Below are 17,382 nucleotides of genomic sequence, written 5' to 3' on the forward strand. Positions count from 1 at the left end.
ATCTAGTATAAAATTGATATTAGCTATAGTGAGGCATACTAATTTTAGACCTTGACATTACCCTTGTTATAGCTCCCATACCCTTAGTAGAAATGTGGAAGTATTTAAATTGTAACCATGAAGCATATTATTGTTTTTCTCCTCCTCTTCCCCACCCTGCCATTCTGTGTTTTACAGCCATTCAGATATTCCTGATAAGCTCCTTGGAGGAACAAAAACTAAAATTTTCCAACCCTGATTTTAAATAAGAAAGAAAGCACTGAACATGTTTTCCTTCTGAACAGTTTCTTATCATAAACATAAATCATAGGATCATTATAATTACCAGACTAGGAGGGAATTTGCTATTTTGGTTTGATGCTCAGCCCTTTTGCTTGGCAATATCTACCATTTTTTGGAAGAATGGTTTTATGCAATCACGCTTTTCAGAAGTAAAAATAGCAAAATTAGCATAACCATAAATCTTTCTGATCTCTAGCTCTCAGCTATAAGTTGTTTTAAAACTAGAATATCTACTATTGCAGTATCTTACCTGCCGTGAGTGCTAAATCATCCAGGTAGCTGTTCTGGCCTGTTTTCCACTCCCGTCCTGTATTCTGCTTCCATCACCTCTGGGTTCAGTATTTCTTTAGCTTCCAGGTCCAACTGATTTTCTATACCAGTGGTGGCAAACCTATGGCACGGGTGCCAGAGGCGGCACTCAGAGCCCTCTCTGTGGGCACCCGCACCATTCCCCGGAGGTGGCAACTGTCCCTCTTCAACAAGCCGCCTGCTAATTCACCGAGATCCCACGTGGCTGAATGCATCCCAGCACGGCTGGTTTCCCTCCCTCCCACCCATCCTGTCCTCCTGGCCTCACATGTTCTCCTTTTCCCAAGCACGACCCACTGCATCCCCTCCTCAGCTGTTGGCCAACTGTCCATCTCGGTGGTGGCTTCTTTGAACAGCTGGCGATGGGCTGCAGAGCCCCAGAGTGAGCCTGTCGAGGGGCCGGCAGGCTGTGGCTACTGACGGACACTGTTGGTCGATCGCTGGACTCTGTGTGCAGGGGCCGATGGTGTCAAGCAGCAGCTGCCCCAGCCCTTGCCTTGCCCCATGGCAATGGCATCCCCACCCTGCCTCGCCTCACCCCACAGGATGAGTCTCTTGCCTACCACCCCACCTGCCATAGACCTCCTGGATCTCCCCCAATCCTGCCCATCCCCAACAGGTGTCCCTCCCCACGAGCAACATTGAGGTGACTACACCCACCTTGGCCACACCCACCCAATCTTCCATGACCACCACAGCCACACCCACCCAGAGGGCCATGCCCACCTAGCACCCAGCGATAAATAAGTGGGTTTTGGGTTGCAGTTTAGGCACTCAGTCTCTAAAAGGTTCACCACCACTGTTCTATACTAAAAATAAATCTATAGAAGTTTACCAACTGTACTACATATTCCAGTGTTGCTTTCATTTTCAAACAGAGCTTATCTTGCCCTAAATGAGTTCTGTAAACTTTCTTAAAGGTAAAGTTCATAGGCAGTGACAGTCATAGGCATTCTGTAGAATGTTAATTGTCATAATGACCTGGTTGACAGTATCTAAGCAGACTTGGGAGTTGACAAGGAGACCTCCAGGGAATACCATGTCAGTACCCTAGATTGGGAAATTGGAAAAAAAATAACTCAAAAGAAGGCCAATGCAAGTCATTCTTTATTGTTGCCAAGAAGCTACATAGCTATTTCTGTGAAGGTACCCGGAATCAAACTCAGCTCAAAATTAATTTATATGGATCCATTTCCAGGAGAAAGCAACTACTGCATGCAAGGAGTTTCTCTGTAAGCAATCTAGTACAGGAAAAAAAGGCAGGTGGGAGATATCTACTTACAGGGCCTTTTTTAGAGGAGGCAATACATCACTTCTCATAATTCAAACTCTTCTGAGAACGTCTTAGAAAGTGCACCTTTTACTCTTCTGCTAAGAACCACTCGAGTTAAATTTAAAGTTAAGATACATTTTTAAATATTTTTCTCTCTCATGATAAAGAGCGGAAATATTTATATGTAACATTTGTAATACTCAACCCAGCTTGTCCTCCCTCTCTGATGTATGGGATCCACAGCTCTTGCTCTATATACCAAACCAATGCCCATTCTGACTGGTCCTTATACACATACCAAGGAACTGGAAAGAAGTCGCTAGACAAGAGAAGACCACTATGAAAAAAGATGATTTTGATGACTTAGATTTTTCAAACTTGGCAAGATGTGTGGACTTCAACTCCCAAAATTCCCCAGTTAGTAAAGGTTTGAAGCCCAGACATCTCAAACATACAATAACTTGAAAAACATTCACTTAGTAGTTGTAGGCAATGGACTGATGAAGCCTGATAGAATAGCTAGCCTCACTGGAGATGAAGGTTACTCATTTGGACAGAAGAAACTTTTTTCTTCTTGTAAGCAGTTTCCCTTCCAGTTGTGTAGAACCTAGAGCAAACCTAAAAGCACCATTTTTGTTCCAGTAGGTGCTTCAGCAAAAAAGAACTACAGCTCCCAGAGTCCTTTGTTGTTCAGGTGAAGCACAGGGTGTGTTCAAGCCGTCGGGACTGGGGTTTCCTTTGGAGAAAAAGTTTTCTTGGTGTGAAAAGGAGCGCTTTACCTGATTAAACCTGGAGGAATAACTCACAAGGTTAGTGAAAAAGATACTTGATGTAACTGCAAGGCTATGCCGTGATTCCGGGAGTTGTAAAAGGACTCCGTTTCCTTCATTGCGTAAGGTCTGTCTTTTTAATCGCACGTTTTACTATTGTTCATTTGTAATCGTGGAGTGGGGGGTCTCTTGGTTGCAAATTGGGGCTTGAATGTGATTCCGTTACCGCGACCGCTATCCTGGATCTCAGAAATTCCATTGTCCAGCGTAGGATTTGCTGCAGGCGGCAAAATCATCCGAGGGATTTGGCTACAAGGATTCTTCCGTAGAGTAAGTGACCTCTGTGTTTCTTTCTCACACCCACGAAGCTGCTTGTAGAAGAAGCGAGGCCCTGGTTCTGAGTGGTGGTGGTGTGGGGGGGTGTCGAACCATTAAGCCAACTAAGAAGAGTGTTATAAATGAATGCACTAAAAATGATTTTGCTTTCTTTCTAATGCATTCCAGCCCGAAGCAAAAACAATCACAAAAGCATTTGCTCTTTTGGCCTGGAAAGAATCTTAAAATTAATTATTTAATTGTACCATCCTAAGCCTAAGGCATTGGATGCAAATCAGGCAGGGTTTTCATTTTAATTTTTGTTGCTTAAAAATAGTATAACTTTCCACCTTTTGAAAATCTGAGAAGACCAATAGAAGCAATAGCTATAATGTAGAGGTGAATCAAAAGAGGAAAGATTTTAACATGCAGTTCTCCCTGGGAAAACTGGGGCTGCTTCTTTATGATAAAATATCACTTATTACAACCCACCTACTGCATAATTTACTCCCAGTAAGAAGTTCAAGAAGAAGTGACGCTTCTTGCTAAATATAGATCTCATAGGTCTATTATTCTAATGAAAAAAAGTGATAAACTCTGCAGAAACTTCAGAAACAAGAAAGCACTGGCAATTCTGGGCTTTAAAATTTAGTTATGATGAAAATGAGCCTGTCGCCTTTTCTAAATAAGTCTTATGTTTTCTAGGATTAGGTTTGCCCCGCTTTTTTCATCATTCGCTCTGGAGGAGCACTTTTAAGCAAAAAAATAAATAAATAAAATTGCTAAGGTCCTGGAGATCAAGTTTAAACACCAGTGATTGTAATAACCTTGTGCCCAGGTAAATAGGCTGGGATCTTCAGGATGAACACGAGTAGAAGAGTTTCTGAAAAAATGATCCTTTCTTAACCTTTTTGGGACAGCTAATTTTAAAGAGGTAGCTGCCAAGAATATGCTCAGAGAAAAGAGAGGGTGGAAGATGAGACAGCAGCCTGGAGTGCTTGGCACAGCGGGAGCAAAAAGCCTGGGTTATGCAGCCTGTCCATTCTTCTGAAGCTGCGTGAATGGGAGAATGTAAAGGAGGGTTGCCTGTGGAATAGGATGCTCTTGATGGAGGCAGTGTTTTACCTTGGGACTATGACAAATTCCAAGAGCTAAGGTGGCCTTTGGACAGTCTTGCGTTGGTAAGTAACCAGGCTGTAATCTTTACTTCGAGGAATGAGCTACCAAATCCACTAGAGACACTCCCGACCAGCTGTCTGCCTATGTTTTTCTTTGATGGATATCCTGAGCTGCCCGAGAAATTGGCAGAACTAGGAAACAGTAACCTCCTGCGAGGTCGTTTGCCAGCTATCTGCTGGAAGCCAGTTTGTTGGGTGGTAACTTTTGTATCTTCTTATCCCCTGTGACTGTGCATTATGATTATGAATTCCTCTGGGCAATACCATAGATACTGACAAAAGTATAGAACTGCAGTCAAGTTATTTTTGTGGGAGTTACAACATTTTCATTTCACTATACAATATACGCACTGTGGAATAAGTTTATGAGAATACAGTCTTTCTGAATAAAACATTTAATTTCTCTTAACTCATTCTCTTGTAAAAAGGTAAAGGTAAAGGTTCCCCCGCACATGCGTGCTAGTCGTTTCCGACTCTAGGGGCTGGTGCTCATCTCCGTTTCATAGCCGAAGAGCCAGCGCTTGTCCGAGGACGTCTCCGTGGTCATGTGGCTGGCATGACTAGACGCCAAAGGCGCACGGAACGCTGTTACCTTCGCACCATAGTGGTCCCTATTTTTCTACTTTGCATTTTTACGTGCTTTCGAACTGCTAGGTGGGCAGAAGCTGGGACGAGTAACAGGCGCTCACTCTGTTACGCGGCACTCGGGATTCTCTTGTACCTACACGCTATTTTTGTAATACGTTCATGCACACATGAAAGGGAGAATGACCTAGAGCAGTGGTGGCAAACCTTTTAGAGACGGAGTGCCCAAGCTGCAACCCAAAACCCACTTATTTATCACAAAGTGCCAAGGCCACATCAGCATTCTGGTGCCCTCGGGGGGGGGGGCAGGGAGGTGGCTTTGAGTGCCACCTCTGGCATGCAAAAACCGGGGGTGCAAAAATGGGCCACTGTGCTGCAAGGCGCAAAAATGGCCACCGCCACACCGCAGGGTGCAGATATAAGGCACTGCACCACGCAAGAACGGGTGCAGGGCTAGTATCATGCAGGCACTAGCCCCGCCCCATTTGCAGCGCATGCATGCTTGTGGCCCCATGCACGCATGCGTGCATGTAAAATGCTTCCCCCTCCCTTTTCTTCCAGTCCACCAATCGACAATGGTTGGTGACCTCTGCTCTACTACCTCTACTCAAGTCAGCCGCTTTGCCTCCATTGTGCTGGGCGGGGCTCCTGCTCCAGGTGGCGTGGCGGCCTGATGGACCTGCTGCTGACGGTGATGGCGCGTGTGCCAACAGAGAGGGCTCTGAGTGCCGCCTCTGACATGCGTGCCATAGGTTCGCCACCACTGACCTAGAGGGCAATGAGCTGGCTGGCTGAATCTTGATTGACTCCTTAGAGCTCAGCAGTGACTATGCCAATTATACATTCTTCCCCTGTGTGGCCAGCAATAAATGATACGGAATTCATTGAGATTTGGGCCGCACCAGCTGGTGCAGTTGCTGCCAAAGATCTTCAATTGCACTTTGTTTCTGAATTGAGCAAAACAATCTGATCTGGGTTTTGGTATTTCTTCTAAGAGAGAAAATAGCATGGCTCACTAGCAGATTGGGGGAGGGGAGAAGACAATGAATCCTATAAACTATGGTATATATGCATGGCAAAACCACTTGAAGACACCTCCCTCAAAAATATTGAAACAGGGAAAATACAGATAATTTTTATTGTGCAGATCAATAGATATCCTCAGTAGATATCCTCCAAATCAGATTGAAAAAAGTATATACGTCTCCTTGAATGGCTTAGATAGAGATAAAGTTTTGCTGTTCAGTTGAATTGGTGCCAAAGCAGGACAAAAGGCTTCTAATTCATTGGGAAGGCGGGCAGCCATGACGAGCAAGCAAATGCATTTTATGCATATCATTTACACAGCAGCTGGCTCCTTGCATTCTGTAGAAGTGAAAGAACACGAAGCTTGACATTTATGTTGTAATCCCTATGTCACTAGTCATGCTAATGGGTCTGCTGGGGGTAATGGGTTATAAATTGAACTTTCATAAAAAAGAAAAACTCAACATTGCTCATATCAAACATGAAGCATTTTAGAGCAGAAGTAGGCAACTCCCTTGGCACCCACCAGGTTCCCTATCCATCTAACAATTTGTTTATATTCTACTTAATTTAAAACTATAAATGGAAGTGGAAGTGCTGCAAAAAAGTGCCAATATCTCGCTGCAACTGTGTTTGCATAAAAGCCTTTAAATAAAAATGGTAGGTGGCACCATTGAGGGAGGTACACCGGAAAAAGACTTTCTCTTGCTGCTACTGTTGAGTTGAAGTGCTCCTGGACATCCTTGAGTCAACAGAAAACTATACAGGTTGCCCCTGGCAATGTCATAATATAAGCTAATTTAACCAAAGTCAGCTAAAGGTGACTTAAGACTGTTTCGCTCATGGGTTGGAAATAAGATAAAGGCAGTGTCATGGGAAATTGCAGGAAAAACTGGTACCAGAGCATGCTGAATCTTTGGTTAAGTGAAACCACCAACCCAGCATGGGCTCAGACTCCCAAAATTCCCTACCAAGCGAGGTGGCTGGGGAAATCTGGGAGTTGAAATCCACTCATGGTAAAGTTGCTAAGGTTGAGAAACATTGACCAAGAGGTTTGCTCAAAGAGCCCCAAGCAGGTTATAATAGCAGAATAAACGAGCTGATATGTAGGAAAATAAAGAAGAGGAATATGATTAATGGTTTGAACAGGAATATACCTGTCTCATATGGTCCACTAGTCTTTCTGTTCCCCAAACATCCTGACAAATAAAAATTTGTGGAGAGAGAATTCATTCTCCCCAAGTCCTTCTTCCTGTCAGAGCAAGTTAGGGGGGAATTGTTTTCCTTCTCCGTGAAGACTGTTCCAATATGTAATGGGTTGCTACAAAGAAAAGGGGATCAACCTATTCTCCAAAGCATCTGGAGGCTGGGCAAGAAGCAACGGATGGAAAATAATCAAGGAGACAAGCAACCTAGAACTAAAGAGAAATTTCCTGACAGTTAGAACAATTATTTAGTGGAACAACTTGCCTCCAGAAGTTGTTGGAAGTTTTTAAGAAGAGATTGGACAACCATTTGTCTGAAATGGTATAGGGTTTCCTACCTGAGCAGGGGGTTAGACTAGGAAGACCTCCAAGGTCCCTTTCAACTCTGTTATTTTGTTAAGAAAGGGATGCTTTTTTGCTCCGAGAGATGAGCAGTGACGTTCTTCCTGCCATCTCCTGGATGTGAAAAGACATTGCATATAGAGCAACAATGTTCAACCTTGGCAACTTTAAGATGTGGACTTCAACTCCCAGAATTCCTCAGCCAGTACTGGCTCAGGAATTCTGGGAGTTGAAGTCCACGAGTCATAAAAGAGCCAAGGTTGCCTATCTCTGACTCAGCTTGCATAGCTGAGGCCCAATATGTTAAATGTTTGGACTATCAGGATATAGTAGTTCAGGCTTCAGGATTTTCTGAGAAACGTAAAATAGGTAAGCTACATTTGCTGTGACTTTTATTGCCACACCCATAGTTCCCTAAAGCCATGACTCTCTCTAGCTTTGTTTACCCCTTGTGTATTCTGGGGTCAAGAAAAGCACCAAAAGCTGCTACTTCACAACAGTCTTTGCCCCGAAGCTGTGACTAAGCTGGAGATGACTTCCAATTTTTGCAACAGGGGACATGCGAATACATAACAAGACTTGAGGATTTATGTTTCAGACTGCTCTGAGTTCCTTCAGAAGTTTGGATTCTGTCTTTATCAGGCTGGAACAAAGATGTCTGATAGTCCATATTCAATCTCTGGGGTAGACCATCCTTGTCCCTGTATCAGAAGATAAAAATGTGCAAGGTCTTGTTGCAAGCTCCACTTAAAATCACTTAAAAAAAAAATTAAAACAAGTCAAGACTGGTTTTCTCTTGTCTTTTTCTTGCCATTTTAATGAAGTTTCATTTTGTCCCACCCTTCACGACAAGATCCTAAGATCTGCAAAGAGCCAGAGTGTGGGACCTTACTTAAGGGGAACGATAGATAATGTGAGAGAGTTCAGACAGAGAAGCAGAAGTGGGTTTTATTCCCCAGTCAAGAACTGTCCTGGTCAAGATAATTACTTAATCACTTCCCCAGAAATGGAGCACGTACTGACCTTATACTTAAACCACAAGTTTACAATTTCAAAAAGCAAAGATGACATAAAGTTCTTCGCTATCGGTATAGCAAAGTACTATCTACAAAAACAAAATATCTTTCTGAACACAGTAAAAGCAAGAGCCTTGGTGGAGCAGTGGGCTAATGCCTCCTTAAGTAACACCAGCTGCCTGCAATTAGTGCAGGTTCGCATCCCACCAGGCTCAAGGTTGACTCAGCCTTCCATCCTTCCGAGGTAGGTAAAATGAGGACCCAGATTGTTGGGGGCAATTAAGCTGACTTTGTAATAATGCCGCTTGGGGTGTGTGTGTGTGAAAGCCCTAATAAACAGGCATATACATAGAATGAAGGCTACTGCTAAGCTTGTAAGCCGCCCTGAGTCTTCGGAGAAGGGCGGGATATAAATGGAATTAAAATAAAATAAAAATAAATGTTGCAACTCTTGCTGAACTGAAAGTGGCAGGGAATGAGCCAGGCAGTTTCCTGGTGTTGAGCCCTGACAGGATGCTCCATTTTTATCTTTCATAGGCAACAACCCCACTTCCTTTCTTCATTCTTCTCATGCTCAATTGAGGGTTTTAGTCCTCTGAACCTGCACAGTCAGTGGTAGAAACAAACTTCCTGTCAGGCAGGAGGAAGCTTGGTGGCTTCATTTGTTGGTGTTCACTCACACTCTCCTCTCAGGAATGCAGGAACTGGTCTTTACTAACCCTCCGAAGCCTAGCCCATCCTGGAGTATTGAAATGCAGAGTTACTTATCTCCCTAGTGACAGCTGGGCTGCTTGACAAGGATTGGAGACAGTCAAGAGAAACTTTATGGTTAAGTCTTCTGGTAGTGAAAGCAAGCCATGCACCTGCAGGTAAGCGCAAGGGAGCTTCTGCTTTCTTTTGCAGAAATGATTTGCTTTTCTACTATAAGTCAGAGAAATACATAGTTTGAGCACCAGCAGCTGTATTTGCGTCGTATGACATGCAGGCATACAGACTGAATTGCAGCCTTTGTCTCAACCTTGTTTTCCTTCCTTTTTGTGTGATTTGCTCACAGCGGACCAGGCTGCTCTTGCGATACACACTTTCTAAATCTTGTACTAACTAGGAGGCGGGAAAGCCCAGTACAGCTCCGTGTGTCTCAAGTTGTGTTCTTTATGGCATATAGGCTTGAATGTTGTGTCCTGCTGTTCTTTGATCTTGAGAGGGAATAAGAAGACATCAGATATTAGACCACAGTCGAAACAATTTGTTAGAAGACGTGTCTCAATGGAGCCAGCTTCATGTGACATTGATTCTTCCCGTAACCTGCATTTGGAAATGTGGTGGAAGTGAAAAGTGCAAAGGCAAGCAAATTACCTGTGGAGTTATCTATCAAAATGTCCCACACAGTGACTTTCACCTTTCAAGACCTTGAGAACGGAGATCCTGCCAGGTGAGTGTGGTTCTTTTTAAAATAAGCACATTTTTTTAAAAAAGTATATAACAACTTTATTCATTCCTGCCTTAGAAACGGAAAGCTTGTCATTAGATGATTAAAGTACTTCCAAAGTAGGTACAAAGCTGAAAATTAGCAGGTATTGATTTCAAAGCAAACTCCTTTTAAAAAGCCTGAAATATATTGAATTATCAGAATACTAAAAGTAGAATTCTTGTTAGCATAAAGCATGGGAAGGAATGTTGGTGTGCGGGAGTTCTGTTGCCTGTTTATGAAAATTGGAGAGAGGAGTTTCCAGTAAGAGATATAAATCATTATCACCATTGAAAAAAAAAAGTTAATGGACTATTTATATGCACTGATGATGTTACCTAGTTTGATAATGAATTGTTTGCAAGAAAATCACCAAGCTCAGAGAGTACCAAGGACCCCAAAATTCAACTCTACTATCGGAACTATTTATAATCTCCAACGTAGATCCTTTGGAATAAGTGGGTAATGCATAAATTGCCCTACCATGATTTCAGTTATTCTCAGAATAGTCTACAGTGTTAGGAAAATATTAGTCATAGCTTCTAAATGTTTTGAGTATTGCTGCCTTAGATCTGACCTTAAGACGTATGAAACATATTTTATCCATTATTGAACCATATTGTACTAAGATCCACAAATTACTATTACCAGTAATAGAATTTTTAGCCACAGAGATCAAAAGTACAGTATTTATATATTAAAAATTCTGGTTGAGATGGTGATTGATTCATTCTACCTCAATATTATATTGGTAGATAATCATCATTTCCCCAGACTTAGAACAGAAGAAACTAGAAAAGTATACAGCTATGTAATAAAGATTTACAGAATTTGGATGGAAATATGTCAACATTTTGATTAAATTAGAAAAAAATGGAACAATAAAATGCAATTATTAAAGTGCTAAAATATATGATGCTGCAATTAATCTCTGTTATAAAACTACTTTCCAAGATGTAATAATCAAGACTGTTATTTATTTGTAGTTTATTGTTTAAACATATAAGGCTTTAGTTTCACACTCATTATGTAGATCTCCTGGGTTCCCATTAGTAGATGCTTACATAAGGCTCTGAAAGCCCTGAGGGGAAGTCTTTGTAAACCAGATTTGATCACCTGGTTGGTTATTCTCCATTCATCTTATGCATTCTGCCTGTGTCTTAGACTCTGCCCTGATTTGCTATAAAGAACTGTAATGTTATGTCCCATGTGAAGTTGGTGAGATGTTAGACGCTGTTGTTTTAGGGATCCTGTTAATTAAACAGTTGGGCAGAATGGTTCTCTGTTCCCCACAGCCAAGACCCAAGTCCATATGATGAAGGGGCCGTGCATGATTCCTTCCACCAGATAATTAAGGAGCAGAGCAGTTTGGCTGAACAAGAGTTGGTGGAGATGCAAGATCTGACTAACAGGAGCAAAGGTGAGACAAGCCACATCTATATATCACAGAGACTTCCTGATGATTAACAGGGATAGTCAATTTGTAAATAAATAGTTGGGGTAAAGGAGAAAGATGCGTAACTTTTAAGTGGTATTTCCTGTTTTTCTTCACACGACAATGTGAAAACCTGATGTTACTCGCAGCTTTTAACTTAACAAAATATGGATGAAGAGATGTTTCTAGAAAGCATTTTCTTTCTTTTCAATCATTGTATCTCTGTTCAACTAACACCTATAGATAAACAAAAATCCTTGGCTTATTAACTACATTTAACAAGCCTGCTCACAGTAAAAAGTAGGGTGAAAAACAAATGCATGATCTCATTTTATCCTCATAACCACTTTGTATAGGAGATTGGCTTCAGAAGCAGTGATAGCTCCCCAATACATTTATAGCCAGCATGGATTTTAATTTGAAGCTTCTTGGGCCAAACCATGTCTGCTTTCAAAGGTTTTTGAGTTCAGTCTCAATAAACTTCCAATTCTTTTAAGATGTACAGCAGAAATACCACTAACTGATTCTCCATTAATCTAATGGGTTCCTAGATGCTATGGAAACAAGTAGCCCATCCTTATGAGCTTTTTAAGGACATACAACAGATTTCAGAAAAAGCCCAGGATTTCATTGCCTACATAGCAGAGGATTTATGTTTTTTAAAAGTTTGTGCTCCTGCTGGATGAAATGCCATGTTCCCAAGTCTTCCAATACTTGTTGCTATACTTCTGGGTTTTTTTTCTACCTAGCATTTTCCCGCAATGTAATAACAGAATTATATAGCTCTAGTTCTATTTATGAAAATGGTACTGGTGGCAGTTGTAGTAATATTAACAACCTCTTTCACAAGAATAACATGATACTAGATAAGATAACTGAAAGGGCATTGGAGATAGAGGTGAGCCTGTAGACCACGGGTCAGCAACCCGTGGCTCTGGAGCCGCATGCAGTTTTTCAGAGACAGAGAGAGGCACTTGAGCTTCCCTTCTCTCTCTCTCTCTCTCTCTCTCTCTCTCTCTCTCTCTCTCTCTCTCTCTCTCTCTCTGTGTGTGTGTGTGTGTGTGTGTGTGTGTGTAAGTGTGTAAAAAAGAGAGTGTCCTCACGCTGTTCTCCAAGAAGCTGACAAGCTTATTGGGCAGGGCTCCTGCCTTTGCTGCGTCTCTACAGGAAGCAGCAGAAAGCAGCAGCTCTCAAGGGCAGGAGAGCCAGCCCAAAAAGAATATGTGTCAGCTTGTCCGAGAACAGTGTGAAGCCAGCTTGCCAGGTGAGCAGAAGATCGGAGAAAGGGAGAGAGAAAGGAGGAGAGAGAGAGAGAGGGAGAGAGAGAGAGAGAAAGAAAAAAAACTCATGCACAGTAGCCTCTATTTCTTTTTAATTAAACTCTTCAAGCTCCCTCCCTTTTGTGTGTGCACGCGTGTGCACGTGAGGGTTTTACAGCTCCCAGTGTTTTTTTTCTCTGGGAAACAGGTCCAAGTGGCTGTTTGAGTATTTAAGGTTGCCGACCCCTGCTATAGACAGTGGTAGGACAGATCAGAACCAGAGGACTAATCAAGATGTGGGATCTATGAGTGAGTAAGAACCAGGGCTACAGGGGGATCCCACCATCTAGGAAGAACTCAGCCAACAAAGAAAACTTTGTTATCTTCTTTTTCTGACCTTTGGGATCCAGTGGCTCAGCAAGAGAGCTGGGTCAGGATTGGGCATGAACACATTTTACTGAGAATATTTTTGCTTGGTAGCATTAAAGGATTATTTGCCAGTGGAAGAGGTCGGCATAAAATGGCACAAAACTGTATCTTTGATCTGCCACAGAATGAATCTTTGCTGGAAGAGACAGAATGATAGATAGTCCTTGTTTAATAACTGCCTCTTTTCATGACCATTTGCAGTTACAGTAGTGATGAGAAAGTAACTTTGCAACCAAAGCTTGCATTTATGACACTTGTAAGTCTGAAAATAAAAAAAAAAGCTGAAGTATGATCATAAGCGCGGTTTCATTTAGCAACCACTTTGCTAAATGCCTGACTTACTAGTCCCAACTGTGCTAGCTAAATGAGGTCTACCTGTTGCCCCAAAGGAGCCATTCTCTGCCTCTTTGGTCTGCTCTACTTCCCATGCCACTCCTGGGAAAAGAAGCTGGAGCAAGAGATGAGACCTGCCCCTTCTTTTACCATGGTGCCACATGGAAGCAGCCTTATGCTGGATTGCTTGACCTGATGCACAAGCACATCTACCTAGCCGGCCCCATGGATCAGCCATGGTAGCATAGTGGTTAGGATGCAGTACTGCAGGCAAACTCTGGTCACCACAAAGAGTTCGATCCTGGCCAGTTCAAGGCTGACTCAGCCTTCCATCCTTCTGAGGTGGGTAAAATGAAGACCCAGATTGTTGCGGGCAACAGGCTGACTCTGTAAACTGCTTAGAGAGGGCTATAAAGCACTATGAAGCGATATATAAGTCTAAGTGCTATTGCTGTCAGGTACTGCTGTGCCTGCTCTGTGAGAGCTATGCAAGGAGTTGAATTCTAGCTGTGGGGTGGCTAAAGAGTAACTTTTCTCCCACCTTCACCCTAATAGTTTTCCAGTGCCAGATAGTTCCTTCCTAGGATGGGAGAATTGGTGGCTAAAGAGTTGTTGTCATTCTAACATTGTTGCTGGCTTGGAGATCTGCTGCTAGATCGGGCTGGTTGGCAAAAGAAGAGAGAGAGAGATAGCTCTTTGGCACAGGGGGAGAGTCCTGATCCTCCTACTGCCAAAGGCAGATAGCCCTGAAAAACAATGGGCAGAGAAGGTAGAAGGGGGCATGTCTGCAGCAGGCTCCAGTGGCCAATCAGAACAATTGCCAGCTCTACGTTTCCTCAGTGCAATGTGCTGCAGATCATTTGACGGTGTGTCAGAAAGTTGCAAACACCTCTTTAAAAATGGAAGAGGAAAGGTAAACATAGGTTGTCTTCCTGGTGGATCAGGAATGACTTGAAGATGGAATATAGAATAACTGAGTTGGAAGGTCTCGAGTTCAATCTCTCACTCAAGCAGGAGACCCTGTGCCATTCCAGATAAATGGTTGTCCAATCTCTTCTTAAAAACCTCCAGAGACCCACCACTTCCAGAGGCAGTCTGTTCCACTGGCTAAAGACCGCATTTTTTGTCCATGTCTTCCTGAAATCACCAAGGCATCTTCCTGCCATGGTCAGCAGACTATGTGGAAAAATCCTGAGAAACCTCTATCTGCATTTCAGTGGTTCATTTCATGGGGCAGCTGCATTCAAACAGCTGAAACAGAACACAAATGATTCATATGTCCATTATGACAGTGAATGTTAGGATATTATTCTCCTCTCAGTCAAAAGCTTAGAATATTATTTTCCTCCCCTTCAAAAAGAACTCATTTCTGTGATTCGTTTAAAGTGTTGATGAGACTTAGAGGCTCTGCACTAGACTTTTTCCGTGCTGTGTTTGTATTTTGAGCTCTAGTGGGGAAGTGGTTAAAGTGCATTATTGTAGGCTAACTCTGCCCACTCTGTTTGATCCTGACAGGGCTCAAGGTTGACTTTGCCTTCCATCCTTTTGAGTTTAGTAAAATGAGACTCAGATTGTTGGGAACAATATGCCGACATTGAAAACTGCCCAGAGAAGCTGTAAAGCTCTATGATGTGGTATATGAGTCTAAGTGCTTGCTAAGAATTTTACCTACAGTTGCTATAGAGCTGATTTTGAGCATTTCATTCTTACTTGTGAACCTTGGATTTGGAGTCTTTTGTTTTTTCTCAAAGACAACTGCCTATACACACAACTGTATTGTTTATTGTCCTGTAAACAAAAGGGAGCGACTTAGTCCACCTGGTAATCTGTCATGTTATAAATATTCGCTGTAGGAAACAGTAAAATAAATTTAGAATGAATGTCTAAGTTGTAAAATGCTCAGGAAAAATATTACGCTCATTTGGGGAATGGGCACAAAAGGAAGAAGAAGGGAAGATGTGGAGATTCCAGCTTTGACAGGACAACTCATAGCAACTTGGCAATCTGGGGGTTTTCTTTTTTCTCCAGAAAATCTGGTTCCTCCCTCTGATCGGACTGGAGCTTGGAACCCAGATGCACAGCTGGTAGAGCACCCTGATTTCTCCTCCACCACGTTGCGCATCCTTGCCAAAATGCCCAGCCGGACTATTGGTGAGTTGTGATGCTCCCCTGTAGCCCCAGCCTACTTCTTTTGAAGAAGAATTTCAGGATAAAGGTAAAGGTAAAGGTTCCCCCGCACATGCGTGCTAGTCATTTCTGACTCTGGGGGCCAGTGCTCATCTCCGTTTCAAAGCCGAAGAGCCAGCGCTTGTCCGAGGACGTCTCCCTGGTCATGTGGCCGGCATGACTGGATGCCAAAGGCGCACGGAACGCTGTTACCTTCCCACCGTAGTGGTCCCTATTTTTCTACTTGTATTTTTTACGTGCATGTGAAATGTGGGAATTAGCATAGAGGGCAATCTTTTCCTCCCCTCCATAGTGATGGTCTTCCCTTTTGTTTGCAGGGCACAGCAGAGGAGCCATCCTGTCCCAGTATTACAACTGCACTGCCAGACGCCGGCGTCGGAGCAACCATGCTCCTCTCCAGGAAGTCTCCCGTTCAGCACGGCCTAGTTTTCGACAGCTGTCTCTAGAGTTGGAGTCCAATTACAGAGAAGAAGACCGTAAGTTGACTAAAAGAGTAGGAAGATGCCTGCTAAACAGAAAAGCAGTGCAAGAAAAATAGAAGTGTGTATTTAACTTATCGTGCAGCTATTACGAGAATCATAGAGAAATCATCTTGATCATTCTCAGTATGTGATCCAGCCATCCAGGTGTTATAATTGCTCAGTGCTTCTCACGATATAGTGACAAAGTGTTACAACATGTCCTGCTCGGTGGAGCAGCTAGTCATCTTTGTCTGATTTTGCAAACCCAAGCAGGGTTTGACCTCATTGGGACTTAGATGGGCAAATGCTAGAAAGCGAAGTTAGGAAGTATTCTGGGAGAGGGAAATTGGGAATGTATCCATGAAATCCTGAAGAGTCAAACTTGGATTTGGGGGAGGCCATCATAATATTCCTCACTCAAAGAGACAGAACAATGGACGCTTCCAGAAGACCTGGGAATACTCTCGCTCTCTTATTTAACCTGTGAAGACGACTTTGTCAGGGTTCTTTTCTTGGTCAGGCTTTGCCATGAAAGGCCACAATATGTGTGCTTCTATTACAGAAAGTTCTGTTTCATTTTTCACTTTCCTATACCTTTAAAAAAAAAGATGATACCAATCAAAAGTGGAGGAAGGAAAGCAACCTTTTTCCTTTCTATAATCAAAATGTCTGCACGGGAGATGCAGTTGGGCTGCCTGACCTCTGATCACCTCTGCACTTCCTCCGTAGCCAAGTATATTTTGCTGGTCAAAGAACTCCAGAACCTGCCGGTACATCAACGGAATCACATGCTGCAGATGATGCCTCTAAGCTTGGCTGAGAAGCGCAGACTCAGGTTAGTGCCTTTAAGCCTTGTTAGGGTACTGGTCATAAGATGCTTTTGGAGAAGAGAGTCTACCTCACTGCTCTTTCTCCCCAAAACAACTTTTGCTATGTTTTAAGTTCACTTCTCTCTCTCTCTCTCTCTCTCTCTCTCTCTCTCTCTCTCTCTCTCTCTCTCTCTCTCTCTCTCTCTCTCTCTCCCTCTCCCTCTCCCTCTCCCTCCCTCTCCCTCTCCCTCTCCCTCTCCCTCTCCCTCTCCCTCTCCCCCCTCCCCACCTCTCTTACAGGCAGGATTCAAGTGGGCATTCAGGCACCTTGAAGAAACCCAAGCCAACGGGTCGCTTGTCTTACTGCAGCTGGATTAAATACCACATCCTAATAGTAAGCCATGTACCCCACTTGACTTTTGTTGTGGCAGGTGAAAAATAAGCAGACTCGGAGGACTTTCTGTGTCTTTCTCACATTGCTATGAGAAAGGATGCGTTCACTGGAGCCTTTCTGTGAAATTTGTGACTATTTAAAGAGTTGGGAAAAGTACTCTGGAAGGTCTTTTTGTCAATTCCTGATATACTTATCAAGAAGGCATCGTCAACTTTTAGGAGGATCTTTCTAGGTTACTGCACTGAATATGAAGCAGTGGGTTTACTGTTTGCCAAATTATGGTGAACGGGATGGGGAAAGTGGCTT

At 43.0% G+C, this 17,382-nt stretch overlaps 1 protein-coding gene across 4 annotated transcripts in view; it reads left to right on the forward strand.

Annotated features, from left to right (window-relative positions):
• The first annotated feature begins 2,591 nt into the window (after positions 1-2,591).
• Positions 2,592-17,382, forward strand: part of TMC6 (transmembrane channel like 6) — a 52,120-nt gene continuing 37,329 nt past the window's right edge. For 2 of the 4 annotated variants that reach the window (XM_081317301.1, XM_081317303.1), the window contains exons 1-7: positions 2,592-2,673; positions 9,467-9,733; positions 11,065-11,189; positions 15,254-15,376; positions 15,730-15,888; positions 16,603-16,708; positions 16,983-17,076. In XM_081317301.1, the coding sequence (XP_081173427.1) occupies positions 9,678-9,733; positions 11,065-11,189; positions 15,254-15,376; positions 15,730-15,888; positions 16,603-16,708; positions 16,983-17,076 (663 nt within the window). In that variant the 5' untranslated portion in view covers positions 2,592-2,673; positions 9,467-9,677. Of the gene's footprint in view, positions 2,674-9,003; positions 9,171-9,466; positions 9,734-11,064; positions 11,190-15,253; positions 15,377-15,729; positions 15,889-16,602; positions 16,709-16,982; positions 17,077-17,382 lie in introns of those variants that run through there. The other 2 variants (XM_081317302.1, XM_081317304.1) reach the window with 2 other exon arrangements.

The sequence above is a fragment of the Vipera berus genome (genome assembly GCF_964194415.1).
Source record: "Vipera berus genome assembly, chromosome: 2".
Lineage (NCBI taxonomy): Eukaryota > Metazoa > Chordata > Lepidosauria > Squamata > Viperidae > Vipera > Vipera berus.